At 44.4% G+C, this 15,548-nt stretch overlaps 1 protein-coding gene across 1 annotated transcript in view; it reads right to left on the minus strand.

Moving 5' to 3' along the window:
• Window positions 1-15,548, minus strand: part of LOC147678942 (CD5 antigen-like) — a 192,307-nt gene that overhangs the window by 160,657 nt on the left and 16,102 nt on the right. The window contains exon 3 of the mRNA XM_086942441.1: window positions 14,592-14,944. Within this exon, the coding sequence (XP_086798567.1) occupies window positions 14,592-14,944 (353 nt within the window). The remainder of the gene's footprint in view (window positions 1-14,591; window positions 14,945-15,548) is intronic.

Raw genomic sequence — 15,548 nt, forward strand, 5'->3', positions numbered from 1 at the left:
AAAAGTGATATTTTCAAACACAGAATATTAAAACCAACTTTACTAAAAGATGTATTTTATAATTCTGAGTTCGGGCATACTAAATTCAAATTTCCATTGTGTTCCCAGAGTCAGTTTGGATTATAAGAATGTAATGATCTAACTGCCCATTGTAGCCTATGGAGAACAGGTAGCCTTCAATAGTGAGCAACAAAAATGGCTGTAATTCACTATTAGGACATGCTACACACATCAGATCATGTCCTACCTTATACGTACAATGCACTGTGCCCTTGGGCCTACCATAGGGGTGTCTAACATGAAGCAAAGGGATGTTTTAGGGACTGGCAAGTGGGTGCACTTGGCCAAGTCGACATGGCAGTGATAGACTGCACACAGGCCTTGCAATGGCAGGCCTGAGACATATTTTACAAGCTGCTTCTGGGGGTGGCACAACCAGTGCTGCAAGCACACCAGCAGCATTTGACCTACAAGCCTTGGCACCCATGGTGCACTGTACTAGGGACTGACAGTAAATCAAATGACCCAATCATGGAATAACCAATTAGTACATCAATTTAACATGGGGAGCACATGCACGGTGGCACTGATTAGCAGTGGCACAGTGCCCAAAGCATAAAACCCGCAAAACATATCAAAAACAAAGGAGGCAATCTGTCAAAAATGGAAGGGAGACTCATACCAATGATGTCAGGTCTAACCATGGTGTTCATCAGACATCTGTAAAAGCTGGCTTTGGTGGTTGAAGGATCTTCTGATAGATTAACCTCTACCTACATGTGTTAGCTTTTATGCACATAGGAGGGTACTGCTGGCCCTACCTCCAGGCAACGTTATGGGTGATTTTTCAATAGTGTAACAGCAGGGTAAACATTATGAAAGAGTTTTAAATACCAAGTTGGCCTAGCAGTAGAACTGTTATACATCCTCTTTTGTATCAGGCTTGAGACTTGTTTAAAGGACTATATTTCATTATGATTCACTTGATAGTTTGAGTGTCTCATTTTGTATCTGGAGGTAATTTTATTTATTGGTGCATGGTGGTTTCTGTTTCTATTAGGTTTTAAGCACATTTGTGTGTGTCAAATTGGCTAGCTGCAGCTTACATTAGGGTTAGATATAAGTGGTAGAAAACTCAGGAAAAGGTTTTAAGGGCTAGATGCAGGACCCTGAAATTATTTGCAACTCGCTATTTAGGAACTTCAAGTCGCAATTGGGAAGGGCGATTCCTTCCTAATTGCATCCGCAAATCAATGTGTGAATGTTTTGTAACCTCAATTGAGGTGAAAAACACTCGCAAATTCAAGATGGTGATAATGCAATCACAATTTGGAAGGCTTCCACTTTGAGACTTTCTCTAAAAATATTTATTAAGGGTCAGCAGTGGTCTCAGGGACCACTACCGGCCCTTAAAAAGAAAAGAAAAACTTTTCACTTTTTTTTTAAATGCATCATGTTTTCCTTTAAATGCAGTTTCAGACATGGTGGTCTGCTGAGGGAGGGCTTGTCATTCCCAATGGGCTCGCAAATTACGAGAGGTTCATTAATAGTAATGAGCCTCAAAATTTACGACCCCATTAGGAATCGCAAAAAACATTGTTAAACACACTGTTGTACATGGCAAATTGCACCTCGGAAATTTGCGAGGCGCAATTTTGCTGGTCGTACATCTAGCCCTTTATCTCTAGTTGGACTAGGAGTAGAACTACATGTAGAGGTTGAAATGTATCAGGCCTGAGCCATGATTAATCAGCTGTTTTCATAGATGGGTGACTAGGTATTGTTAGTTATTTGCTAGATATCTGAATGAGTGTTTACATTGGTGTGTGAGGGTCTGTTTTCATATGTTAGGAAGTTTGTTACTACATTACTGGCTCTGTTAGCCAATGTACGGGTTCTATAAACATGGTTGCAGGGGGGGGCATGGATTGCTTGTGGGATGTGTTAGAAACTATTGGATTATTGAAGTGAATGTGCCACCCACCACCATTAGTACTACATACATAAGAGTTATGTCTATGCATGTGAGGAAATTGTTAGAGCTCCTGACTCATTCTGAGAGTATGTACTTGTGAATTTCTCCTTTTGTAATTGCTTATATAAGATTCAAATCAGAATGAAAGACTGAATGTATAACTAAGCATACTGTTTTGTAAGTGAGTATTTAGCTCACCGAAACTTCTAACTACATGTGTTAGCTTTGCTCTACATAGGAGCGTATCCTAAAGACTATCTTAGGAATGAGATATATGTGGCAGAACAGTAGGTTAAGGATTGTCAAAGGGTTTTAAATGCCATGTTGACTTAACAGTAGCAGTGGGCGGAGAACTCTGCTCTGCCCACGGAATACGCAAAGATTTGCCAGATGTGGATTCCTTCTTGGTAGTATGATTCCAATGGTTGACTGACACAACATCGATATAAAAATTGTTGATGTTAAAAATATTGAGTAAAAAATACAGAGAACAAAAATATCGCCTCCTATACTTAAACAGGTAAGTACAAAACTATTATCTTTAAATTATGTTAAAAGTTAAAAAGATATAAAAAACTGAAATCTATAATAAATAAAAACATTGCATTATAAAAAAAAGCTTTAATTTCAGAATACAATCAGTGCAACAGTAGGAAATGTGTTGGATAGCGGAGGGGTAAACATTACTATTCCCTCTCCAGTGAGAACAACTGTAGGGAAATTGTTATATAGCCTGGGGCAAATTTTACTATTCCCACTCTAAAGAGTGCAACAATGGGGAAAGTGCTGGATAGTGAAGGGGTAAAAATTACTATTTCCTCTCCAATGAGTGCAAAAACAGGGAAACTCTTGGATAGCAGGGGGTCAAAATTAGTATTTGAACTCCAGTGGGTGCAACAGAAGGGAAAATGTTGGATAGTGGAGGGGGAAAATGTACTATGGCCACTCCAGTGAGTGCAACAGTCGAGAACATTTTGGATAACGCCCCTGCAATATCTCTTACTCTTCCCACTCAAGTGAGTGGAACCGTAGGGAAAATGCTTGATAGCGGAGGGGGTAAAAATTAGTATTCCAACTGCAGTGGGTGCAATAGTAGAGAAAGTGTTGGATAGCGGAGGGGTAACATTTACTATAGCCACTCCAGTGAGTGCAACAGTAGGGAACATTTTGGATAACGCAGGGGTAACACTTAATCTTCCCACTCAAGTGAGTGCCACCGTAGGGAAAATGCTTGATAGCGGAGGGGCAAAAATTACCATTCCAACTCCAGTGACTGCAACAGGAGGGAAAGTGTTGGACAGCGGAGGGGTAATATTTACTATTGCCACTCCAAGTAGAGCAGCAGTAAAGAAAGTGTTGGATAGAAGAGGGGCAAAAATGACTTTTCCCACTCCAGTGAATTCAACCGCAGGATAAGTGTTGGATAGCAAAGAGGCAAAAATTTTCATTCCCACTCCGAGGAGTGCAACAGTAGGGAAAGTGTTAGATAGCGGAGGAGTAAAAATTACTATCCAATCTACAGCGAGTGCAACAGTAGGGAAAGTGTTGGGCAGCAGGGGGGTAAAAATGACTATTCCTACTCCAGTGAGTGCAAAAGTAGGAAAAGTGATGGATGGCAAAGGGGTAAAAATTACTATTTCCACTCCAATGAGTGCAAAAACTGGAAAATCTTGGTTAGCGGAGGGGTAAAAATTAGTATTCCAACTCCAGTGAGTGCAACATTAGGGAAAGTGTTGGATAGCGGAGGAGTAAAAATTACTATTCAATCTACAGCAAGTGCAACAGTAGGGAAAGTGTTGGGCAGCAGAGGGGTAAAAATTACTATTCCCACTCCAGTGAGTGCAAAAGTAGGGAAAGTGATGGATGGCAAAGGGGTAAAAGTTACTATTTCTACTCCAATGAGTGCAAAAACAGTGAAAATCCTAGTTAGCGGAGGGGTAAAAATTACTATTCCCACTCCAGTGAGTACAACTGCAGGGATAGTTTTTGACAGCAGAGGGGTAACATTAACTATTTCCACTCCAGTGAGTGTAACAGTAGGGAAAGAGTTGGATAGGGGGGGGTAACATTTGCTATTGCCACAGGTAGAGCAACAGTAGGGAAAGTGTTGGAATGCAGAGGGGCACAAATTACTTTCCCACTCCAGTGAATGCAACCGTAGGATAAGTGTTGGGTAGCGAAGAGGCAAAAATTGTCATTCCCACTCCGATGAGTGTAACAGTAAGGAAAGTGTTGGATAGCTGAGGGATAAAAATTACTATTCCAACTATAGCGAGTGCAACAATAGGGAAAGTGTTGGACAACAGAGGGGTAAAATTAACTATTCCTACTGCACTGAGTGCAACAGTAGGGTATGTACTTGATAGCGGAGGGGTAAAAATTACTATTCCCACTCCAGTAAGTGCAACAGTAAGGAAAGTGTTGGATAGCGGAGTGAGTGCAACAGTAGGGAAAGTTTTGGATAGCGGAGGGGTAAAACTTACTATTTCCACTCCAGTTAGTGCAACAGAAGGGAAAGTTTTGGATACCATAGTGGTAAAACGTACTGTTCCCACTGCAGTAGGCTCAACAATAGGGAAAACGTTAAATAGCAGAGGGAAAACGTTAAATAGCAGAGGGGTAAAACTGACTATTCCCACTCCCTTGATGCAAAAGTAGGGAAAGTGTTGGATTGCAAAGGTGTAACAATTAATATACCATTCAGTTAAAAAGTTAATAAAACTAAATACTAACAACACAATTATTTAAAATACTAAATAAATAAGAACATACATTAATATATTTAAAAATAAATTTCAAATATCTTTAATATTACAATTGTTTAAAACAATATTATTATGTTAAATGCATATGGCAAATACCTAAAAATATTATATTAAATAAAATAAAAAATATTTTTCAAACATGCATATTTTTAATTAGAAATTATTTACAATCAAAAACATTCATTATTATATAAATGTACTTTTTTATTTCCTGTAACATCACACAATTTACAACCCCCAACCGACATCCACATTTAAAAAAAAATGACTTTCATAATTAACATAATCAATCAATGAATGTGTCCTGCTTCAGCTGGACAAACATATCTCCTCTTTTAATCTGTTGGACCCACTTCAATCAGACTTTAGAAAGGGCTGCAGTACTGAAACAGCCATGATTAACATATTGGTGACATCCACCAATCCCTTGTCAAGTCAAGTCAAGTCAAGTTTAAATTTGTATAGCGCACTACTCACCCAGAGGGTCTCAAGGCGCTTGAGGGAGGGGGGAGCTTTACTCAAATATTCAAGTTTTTAGTTGTTTTCTGAAGGAGAGGTGGTTCTGTGTGAGGCGGAAGTGGGTGGGGAGGATATTCCAGGACTTGGCCGCTAAGTAGGAGAAGGATCTTCCTCCCATGGTGGATCTTTGGATGCGTGGAATTGCGGCGAGGGCTTGATTGGACGATCGAAGTTGGCGGGTGGGGGTGTAGAACGACAGGCGCGTGTTGAAGTATTCGGGTCCTAGGTCGTAGAGGGCTTTGTGTGCGTGGGTGAGGAGGCAGAACGTTATTCTCTTGTTGACGGGGAGCCAGTGGAGTTCTTTCAGGTGACCGGAAATGTGAGCTTGGCGGGGGATGTCTAGGATGAGTCTGGATGAGGCATTTTAGATGCGTTGGAGGTTTTTCTGTAGTTTGGCTGTGGTTCCGGTGTAAAGGGTGTTTCCGTAGTCTAGTCGGCTTGTGACTAGTGCATGGGTGACCGTCTTTTTTGTTTCGGTGGGGATCCAACGGAAGATTTTGTTGAGCATACGTAGGATGTTGAAGCATGATGATGAGACAGCGTTGACTTGTCTGGTCATCGAGAGGGAGGAGTCCAGGATGAAGCCCAGGTTACGTGCGTGGTCCGTTGGTATGGGTGCGGTTCCCAGGGCCAGTGGCCACCATGAGTCGTCCAAGTTGGAGGGGGATGATCCTAAGATGAGGACTTCCGGTTTGTCAGAGTTTAGTTTTAAACGGCTATTCTTCATCCACTCGGCTACTTCTTTCATCCCTTCGTGTAGGTTGGTTTTGGCGGTGTTTGGGTCTTTTGTGAGGGATAGGATCAGCTGAGTGTCGTCTGCGTAGGAGATAATGTTGAGGTTGTGTTGGCGCGCAATGGATGCGAGGGGACTCATGTATACGTTGAAGAAGGTGGGACTGAGTGAAGATCCTTGGGGTACGCCGCAGATGTCATCGGTGGCCTCTGATCTAAAAGGGGGAGGCGGACTCTCTGGGTTCTTCCGGCGAGGAACTAGATTATCCAGTCCATTGCTTTTCCTTGTATTCCGACGTTGCTGAGGCGCTGTATTAGGGTGTTATGACAGACTGTGTTGAAGGCTGCGGAGAGGTCGAGTAGGATGAGGGCAGAAGTTTCTCCGTTGTCCAGTAGAGTTCGAATGTCGTCTGTTGCTGCAATGAGGGCGGTCTCGGTGCTATGTTTGGCTCGGAAGTCAGACTGTGAAGGGTCGAGGGATTTGTTGGATTCGAGGAAGGTGGCGAGTTTCCAGCTTTCCGGGAAGGTGGTGGAGTTGAGGGAGCAGTTGATGACGTCTTGGAGATGGGGTGCGATAATGGAGTCTGCTTTGTTGAAAATGTGGTGGGGACATGGGTCGGTTGGCGATCCTGAGTGGAGTGATGTCGTTGGTGCCGGCGGTGGGGTTGGTAAACTCTTTGACAATGTTGAATAGTTCTTTGCTGTTGTGGCGTTGTTGTCGAGTCGATCCTTGAATGCTGATTTCTTGGTGGATCATATCAGTTGGTGGTGTTTGCAGGTGGCGTTCTTGAAGGTGGTCAGGTTGTTAGTGGTTGAGTTTTTTCGCCAGGCTTTCTCGAGGGTGCAACAGATCTTCTTGGATTTCTTAAGGTCATCATTAAACCAGGGTTTTTTTTGCTGCCTTGCTTGATTCAATGGTTTTTCAAGGGTGCTATTTCGTCATCGCTGTGGGTGATCCATTGTGTGAGGTTGGTGGCTGCTTGGTTTGGGTCTGATGATTTTGCAGGGGGGTTTTGGTGAAGCGATGTGAAGAGCTGGTTGGTGGTAATTTTATTCCAGTTTCTCCGGGGAATTGGTTGTGGGTGGTTGTGGGTCGTAGTCTTTTTGTAGTTGAAGTGAATGCAGCTGTGGTCCGTCCAATGGAGAGCTGTGGTGTGATTAAAGGAGATGTGCTTGCTGGAAGTGAAGATTGGGTCGAGAGTGTGCCCGGCACAGTGGGTGGGGGTGTCAACAAGTTGTTTGAGTCCAAGATTGGTGAGGTTGTCCAAAAGGGTGGTGGTGTTGCTGTTGTTGTTCTTTTCTAGGTGGAAGTTGAGGTCTCCCAGTAGGATGTAGTCCTCGGAGGGGAGGGCGTGAGGGCTGATGAAGTCAGTGATGTCTTCGCTGAATTGTGTGCGGGGTCCGGGTGGTCCATAGATGAGGGTGCCTCTGAGTGTGGTCTTAGGGTCGGTGTGAATCTGGAAGTGAAGGTGTTCGGCAGTTGTGAGGTTGTCATCGGAACTGGTCTTGATGCGGATGGTGTTCTTATGGACGATGGCGATTCCTCCTCCTGTTTGGTTGATGCAATCCTTTCTGATGATCTTGTAGCCGTCCGGGATGGCTATGCGATGTTGGGCGCTGATGAAGCGTTCATCCAGGTTTCTGTAAGAAATGCGACGCCCGGCGATGTGGTGTAAAGTAGGTTCCAAAGTTCAATGGCGTGTCTGTGGACCGAGCGGGTGTTGAGTAAGATGCACTTCAGGTGGTTAGTGTCGGAGCTCTGTTTGGAGTCTGTGGATTTGGTGTGGGTCCTGATGCAGTCGAACTTGCAGGAGTAGCAGGTGAAGGGTCCATGGTTGTGTCCTGGGACGGCTTGGTAGCAGTCTGGGAGACGGCCGCAGTTGAGTGCTGAGAGGGTAGCGGAATCGTATGTTATGCGGGTGGAGTGGATTTTGCGGGGGCCAGGGGGTCTTGCGCTGGGCGCGGTCCAGGAGCGGACGGGCGTAGATGGGCTTACCTTCGGCGCGCATGGGGCGCGTCCGCTGCGCGTGACTGCTGCGCGCATATGCGGCTGTCATATGTGGATAGTGGAGGGGGGCGAGGGAGGAGCAGCTGGGAGGCGGGAGCAGGGTGGAGGGATGGGCTGGGAGGCAAACAAACAACTAAATGGCAGCAGAAGGAAAAGCGAAACTAGGCAAGATTGGGGCACAGTCTGCAATATCGCTACGCTAGGGGCAGTGGCATGGGCACAATCAGGCACAGGAAAATTACAAAAGCAATGCGGGCAATGTAGTTGACCAAAGGCAGCAGCGCAGTTGAATGAAGGCAGCAGTCAACAATACAGCGCAAACAATTCAGTCAATCACAGTGAAACTTAGACAATCAAACAATCAAAAGCGGCAGTGAGCAGGATCAATAGGAGCGATGCACAAATTAATCAGAGCACAATGGCGCAACGATACCCAGATGAGTCAGGGAGCGTGGGGGCCGACCGCTTCTGGGCAAGCCAGGACGGTCCTCCCTTCTCATCCTCCTTGACCTCTCTGCTGCGTTCAATACTGTCAATCACTCTGCCCTTCTTAGCACTCCCAAAGACCGTTTTGGCCTTAATGGTTCAGTCCTTAAGTGGTTTTATTCCTTTGTCCAACAAAGATCCCAACAAATAAAATGTTTTGAATGCCTCTCTACACCTAGACCTGTCTCCCTCGGTGTGCCCCAACGATCTATACTTTCCCCCTCTTTGTTCAACCTCTTCATGGAGCCGCTTACCCTCATTCTTAAGCAATTGGGAATCAACTACCACCTTTACACCCAAATCAACTGCAAGATTAAATCATGTTCTGATATCTTACACCTCAATGACACCCTGATTAAGATGCAATCCTGGTTCCATTTCAACCAGCTTAAACTTAACCCTAAAAAACTAAAATCGTCCTCTTGTCTCCAAAAAACAACCTGCTTCCCATCCAGTCCTATCAAATCCCTAAGAAGTGGAGAAGCAGCCTTCCCCATTCACCCTCAGACACTCTGTCTCATGGCAGCATGTCTCTGCCTCCCAAGGCCACTGATGACTCTACCTCAGCTGTTCTTCTCTCCCCCAGGTCCAATCCTCCAACGGTCCCCGACAATCGCCCAGTTCAACTGACAGCCAAGTCAGAGGCGAAGTCCCCCTCCCAAACCCATCTCTTCCACAGTGGTGCCTGGACTGCCCATTTGTATCCCTAGAGCTGTGGTGATTACCCATCCCTTGTGCAGGATCTCATGCACACATGTACATACTTTGTACTATGGACTGGCCACTGGCCTTGCTGTTTTCTACTTGCGATGCCTATCTGGGTGATATGTAGTAAAGACAGTTACTCCTGTTGTCTGCTTTGTCTGTGTCCTTGCTAAATAAAATGTTTTCTGTATAGGTATGGTTGCATGTCACAAATGATCTGTATGCCACTTTAACATTGTCAATTGATTGTTTTACTTGTTCAGAGTTTACCAGAGCTGACAGGCACTCTAGTTATTCTTGACTCTGAGGCTTGAGGGTGCAATGATGGTTGTTTGTGATGATCTACTGGTATCCTAATCATCATTTAATCATGTTTGCTAAATTGTACACATGTCATGTTATGGCGCAATACCACAACAGAGGTGACTTCTATCAACGGGATTTCTTGCGTGGTGGCCTGGGTCCATCATATCTGTTTGATCTTTCTTGATGTGTATACAGCAGTGATTATGTGTGGTCATCTCGTGTAGGCCTGTCTTCCTAGTCATATGGGTATATTAGTATTAGGCCTGGGCGGTAAATTCTATTCCGCTTGCGGAATTTGGGTAATGTTGCGTCCTGCGGAGAACGAGAAATTGTCGCAAAATTCTGCATTCCCCGACTTTGCGAAATTTTTTGCTTGTTCACGTTCTCAAATGCATGTTCGCGAGATATTTCCCCCCGAGCACGCAAACAGCGATTGCGAACAGTAAAAAAGCATCGCCAACAAGCAATTCCGCGCGTTTGTTGAATTTCTGCTTGTTCACGAGTTTTTACTGCTTTGCGGAGATTTGAGTAACACGATTACGCAAATTTCGCCCACCTCTAATTAGGATATGTGAACTTGAGTGGTCATACCGTGTGAATGGGCTGTCATTGAGAGCAGTGTTGATGTGTGTGTGCACCTGCAATGCCAACTGCACACATGTGTGATCCATGTAATGTATGCCTGTTTGTTTAAATTGTCTGCTATATGCTTCAGATTGTGGGCACATGTAGCAGTTGGTAGGTTGGGCACTGTGCAGTGTGTTGGTGGGTCCTTGCACCTCTGGGGGACACCTACTTGTTGTTGCTGCCAGTTGTGACTATGCAGAGTGTGTGATTGCCAAGTATGTGTTGTGTTTTGTTGGTCAGTCATGTGTCTTGTTTCTGTTTGTGCTCACTGTGCAGACTTGCTCAGCCACACTGACATTATTTCAGAGTTTTCTCATGCATTGCTGTCACTTGACATATTTTTGTCTCCAGTATGGTAGGTGGTATGTAGAGTCATGCCATCCCCTATAGGTGCTTCTGATGCATACTCATTGTGAGTGACTCCTCTATTTGTTTGTGTACTGTACCCTCCTCACCTGTCTACTATTGACATACACACTACTTCAATCTCATGTCCCCCCCCCCCATGGCTTGCCAGTGTGTAAGCCTCCATACCACTTTGTAGTATGACACTATGCTTTGTGATGCTGAACTGTGTACAGGACAAATGTGCCACTCAGGACAGTTTCCCAATTAGTTATGTGGAATTTTCTTCTACTGATTTGCTGTCATGGTTGCTCATGCGCAGTGCATATGTTTGGGCAGCACAGTCCTCTAGTCTGGTTGTTTGCCCCTGGGGTTCCTTTAGTTGTACATTTGTGGGTGTTGGGTAAACTGTATGTGTGTTTGCTGAGGTACTCCTACCCTTCCAGAGTGTAATGTTCTCTGTGTGCTTTGATGATTTGTGCTGTGGGAGTTCATGGTGTGGTACTCAGATGTGTGTGCTAATTATTTGGAGGGTGTGCACACACTGCTTGGTGTGCATGCAGTGTTGTCAGTGTGTGTTGCCCTGTAACTGCTTGTTGTGCATCTCCCTGATATCCAGCTGAGTTTGCAATGTGATGGATTGGTATTTGCATCTGTTGTGTTTTTGTTGTGGATGTATGCAGTGGTTGGCCTGTGTTCGCTCTTTCTACTGACAGATGCTATGTGTGCTTGATGTTCTATTTGCATGACGTAGTGTGAGTAGTTGTTGATGTGTGATACATTCAAATGTGTGTTACAGGTGTAGTGTGCATTAATTGTGTATCTGTCACATGCAGCAAGGTGGATTCTTGTTACAAGGCTTGTTTTGAGTAAACATTGGTGGTTTGTCTTCCTATTTTTGACCTGTCATTTGTCAGGATTGTGCTTGTGTATGGTTGTGGTACATTATGGCCCCTTGTTCACTTCATAAGTGGTGTGGTGTATCTGTCTGTGTTAGCTGATTGTCCCGTTGATCCCAGTTAGTGTTCATGATTGATTTCTGAGGATGCTCTTCTTCTTTGTGTTGAGGTTTAGTGTCTGGGCATTGGCTCTGAGTGGCAATTTTCTGTACTCCTGTTCTGCCTAGGGTCACATTGCTTTTCTACTGTTTGGCCACACTTGTGTGGGCTTGTTGGACTCCTGTGTATGGTATTTGTGAGCTTTGTGTTTGGCTATTTTCAGAATTGGTTCAGGCATTCTTGAGTGTGAGTGTGATGTTTGTGGATGCCCCACAGGGAATGTGATTGGTTTTCATTGAACTCACAGGACATCATTTTGACCATTATGTGTGTTTCTCACAGGTGTTGAGTGTTGCAGGTGTGAGGTGGGTAGAGAATGGGTATCTGTGAAGGTCCTACTTGTGTTTGACAGTCAGGAAGTGTGACAATGGTCCATGTGTGTTATACTGATGACATACACATGTCAAGTAAGTTGTCACAGATGTGTGTTCTCACTGTTTGATTTCAGACACTTCCTATCATCCCTGTGCCTATGCATGTCTTGCCTTGCTGTCTCCCTGAGTTGTTGCACAGAGGTCACTTTGATTTAATGTCACTCACTATACAACCAATGTCTGATTTGATGGCCTGAGGGTGGTGTGATATGTTTCTTTTCTTGCATGTGATGTACAGATGCTATGTGGTTTGCTCCATGGTTTTCCAGATCTGTCCACTTCACTTTTGGCAGGCCCATTCATTGTCCTCCATTTGTGCTGGACTATGGCGTGAGTATGAGGCTGTGTGTCAGTTGGGTGTTTGTGAGTGACTTGACAGGCAGTGCGAACACTTCAGTGGATGTTAATATGCAGTGTGAGTCTTCATTTGGTATTTATGCTCAGTTTGCTTCCCATGAGTGGAAGGTTGGGGTGAGGAGGAGGGCTGTCCAGCTGCCGAGCTTCTGTGCAGGGTGTCCATCTTCAACCCTACCTTACTAGTTAATCTCACTTGTCCTTTGATGTGTGAAATGGGAGGTCTGGCAACACTTGGCAGATTTTTTGTGCAGGGGTGCACAGGAGGAGCAGACAGCATGCTCTCAACTGGGTGTAGGAAGCATGGTGTGGGAAGGGTCAATGTGGAGCCCGGTGAATCTTAGCTGACTGCCCATGCATGGCACATGCCCTGCCTACTACATTGCGTGAAGGTTTTTTCACGTCTTCACCGCTGGGGTGACGTGACCGGGACATTGCAGTGAATTTGCATTTGATGGATGACACGGATGTGGAGGGGTAAGTTTCTGGCAGGTAGGTAATGTGTGGGTACAATGGGGGATATATTCCTATCCCCACCAGAGTGTCTGATGTGGACAGGAACTGTATGTTAGCACAGCAGTTGTGTGTTGTGGCTGTGTGCTGAGTTGTGTATTAGTGTTCCTGCATCGTTGTCCGCGACGGTGCATTATTTGCTGGTAGTGGATGAGGTACAGCAGCGGAAAGGCTTGAAGAGCTGGATCCATTGCGGTCAGGACAAGGTGGAGGGGACCGGGAGTTTGGTTTCATACTCTGCTGTTGTGCTTCTGCCGTCTCTGGGTGGGTGGATTCTCCGCTGCGGTGTGATGGGCTGTTTGAGGTATTGTGATTTGTACGGCGGACGGGACGTCATTCCGCACGGCGTTGTGTCTCGATTGGCACCCTCTGCACGGTGGCGGGTGCAAAAATTGGGCAGTTCACATAACTGCGTAGCAGATGGAAATGGGCTATGTTTGGCCATCGTAATATGACGGACGCGAGGACCACGAGTGGAGTGCGGAAAAGGTCATTTTTTTGCCTCCACCCACCATCCTAATGAGCCCCTAAGATCCTAATTTTGAATTTGGTGGATGAGTTATTCTGTCACAAACATGATGGATATTTCATGCTCCTAATTAGAAATGCATTATATCCTTGTTGTGTCTGATCGTGTGTGTGTACGCTCTGGTGTACTAGACTTATTTCTATGGTTGACCGTATTAGATTACTGTTGTTATGATGACATTCTTTTTACTAACATCTACTCTATTTTTCACATTAAGTTTGGACATTTTATTCTTTGTTTTGACTATATTATTGTTTTGATACTGCATACATACTGTGTACATTGCGCTAAATTGAGCTTCATTCTCGGTACAAATGCTACAAAGGGGTTGAGCTCAGTTTAGTTTTGTGGCTTTGGTTTTTACTCGGAGAGGTAGTGATATTATTCCTTGTGGTAGGAGACTGCCCACTCCAAAGAATAATCCCCCATTGTTACTTACTTCAAATGTGGCTCTGCAGATGGAAATACATTCATATTTGTTCAAAGAGTTTTTCATTATAAAGGTAAGACCCCCTCCATTCTCGTCAGAACTGTGATCTTGACACATTGAGTAGTCCTTTGGTGAAAGGTCTTTGCAAAGGTCTGATGTACAATTATCCAGATTTTGGTGTTAGATAATATATTCAGGTTAAGATCCTGAATAAGTTCTTCAATAGAGATAGCATTTCTATCAGTTGATCAAGCATTAGTTAAAGACGATATACCATAAAGATATGACTGGAGGTGGAAGGAGGGAGAGGGAAGGGAGGTGGTAACAAAATTCAGACCTGGATCCCTCAGTGTTGATATAACTCCTTCATCAGCTCCAATGAGAGGGGAGTAGAGATGATACACAGAGGCATGGATGACTGGGAGAAGCCCAGGAGACTGACAAAAGCTGGGATAAAACTGGCCACTGTCTCTGGCAGTTTCAATTTAATACCCCCCTCAACAGTGGTAATTATGGTCTATTCTGCAAAATCTGAATTCTGCAAATCAGTTTTTTGTAAAAAGCCATGTTCAATGAAGACACAAAATGGAAGAACAAAAGCTGTGAGAGCCGGATTTGTATTGCCATAACTGAAATCCTCTCTTCCAGGTTAGAATTCTCGAAGTGAGAGGGAGTGAAGAGTTTGTGTAGCACACACCCAAGAAACACAAATGTCACAAATCATCACTATACAAGAAAGGAAGAAGAAAGAAGCACCAGGAAGCTGCCTGGTTTGTCACAATTTACTACCATAGAATTCCACCCACATTCCGACTAAATGTCCGATTTGTCAAAATTACCTGATATGATCTGAAGTGTTTCTTACCTGTGCAGTGTACCGATGCATCCCTTCTTTGCTTACAAGATGCTGGTGGTTTGGAGCTGTAGGAACACTTTAACACACTGGACTCATCTCCTCTGCAGCCCACATTGTATATTATAGGAAAGGTGTTTCGGATGGCTCCAAAGACAGACCCTCCAGGGGCTGAGATTGGCACTCCACACCCCAGCTGTCTGCAGACCACAGCGGCATCGTTCATATCCCAATACAAGTCACAAATTGTTCCTTCATTGCCATCTATAGTAACCAGCACAACCCCAGCACAAGGATCCGCAGCATTAGAGAGGCGAACAACATCTGTATCAGCTGCAAAGATACAGAGAAAAATGAAAAGTTTACTTACATTTCAAACCATAAGGGTATGTATTATGTACATCTCCCAGTACAGTGTCTTCTTCTCAATTTCACCCAATCACAGGGAGACAGGATGAGAGAAAGAGAGGATGGAAGAGACAGATAAAGTTAAACAGAGCCTGACGGATAGAGAAAGGGTGAGAGAGACAAAAAGGGAGAGCTGGAGAGAGATGTGCAACAGAGTGTAAGACTAAGAGGGGCAGAGAAAGAATGACATAAAGGGAGAGTGAGTAAGAAAAAGAGAACGAGAGAGAACGAGAGACAATAAGAGAAAGAAGGTAGGGGAGGGGGAAGAAAGAGAGGACAGGGAAGATAGAAAGATATAGATGAATCAAGAGAGAGAGGAAGAAAGGGAATCACAGAACACAAGAGAGGTAGTGAGAACAGTAGATACTGAAGGTGAGAGAAAGGCCAAGAGACAGAAAGATATTAGAGAGCGAACAAGAGAGGGTGGCAGAACCCAAAGAGTGAAATAGAGAGTGAGAGATAACAATTTAAAGGGAAAAAGAGGGAGGGGAGAGGGAGAGAAAGAAAGAGAATTAGTGATAGAAAAAGAGGGAGAAAGCAAGAGTGAGAATGAAGGAGAGA

The sequence above is a fragment of the Lissotriton vulgaris genome, chromosome 11 (genome assembly GCF_964263255.1).
Source record: "Lissotriton vulgaris chromosome 11, aLisVul1.2, whole genome shotgun sequence".
Classification (NCBI taxonomy): Eukaryota; Metazoa; Chordata; class Amphibia; order Caudata; family Salamandridae; genus Lissotriton; species Lissotriton vulgaris.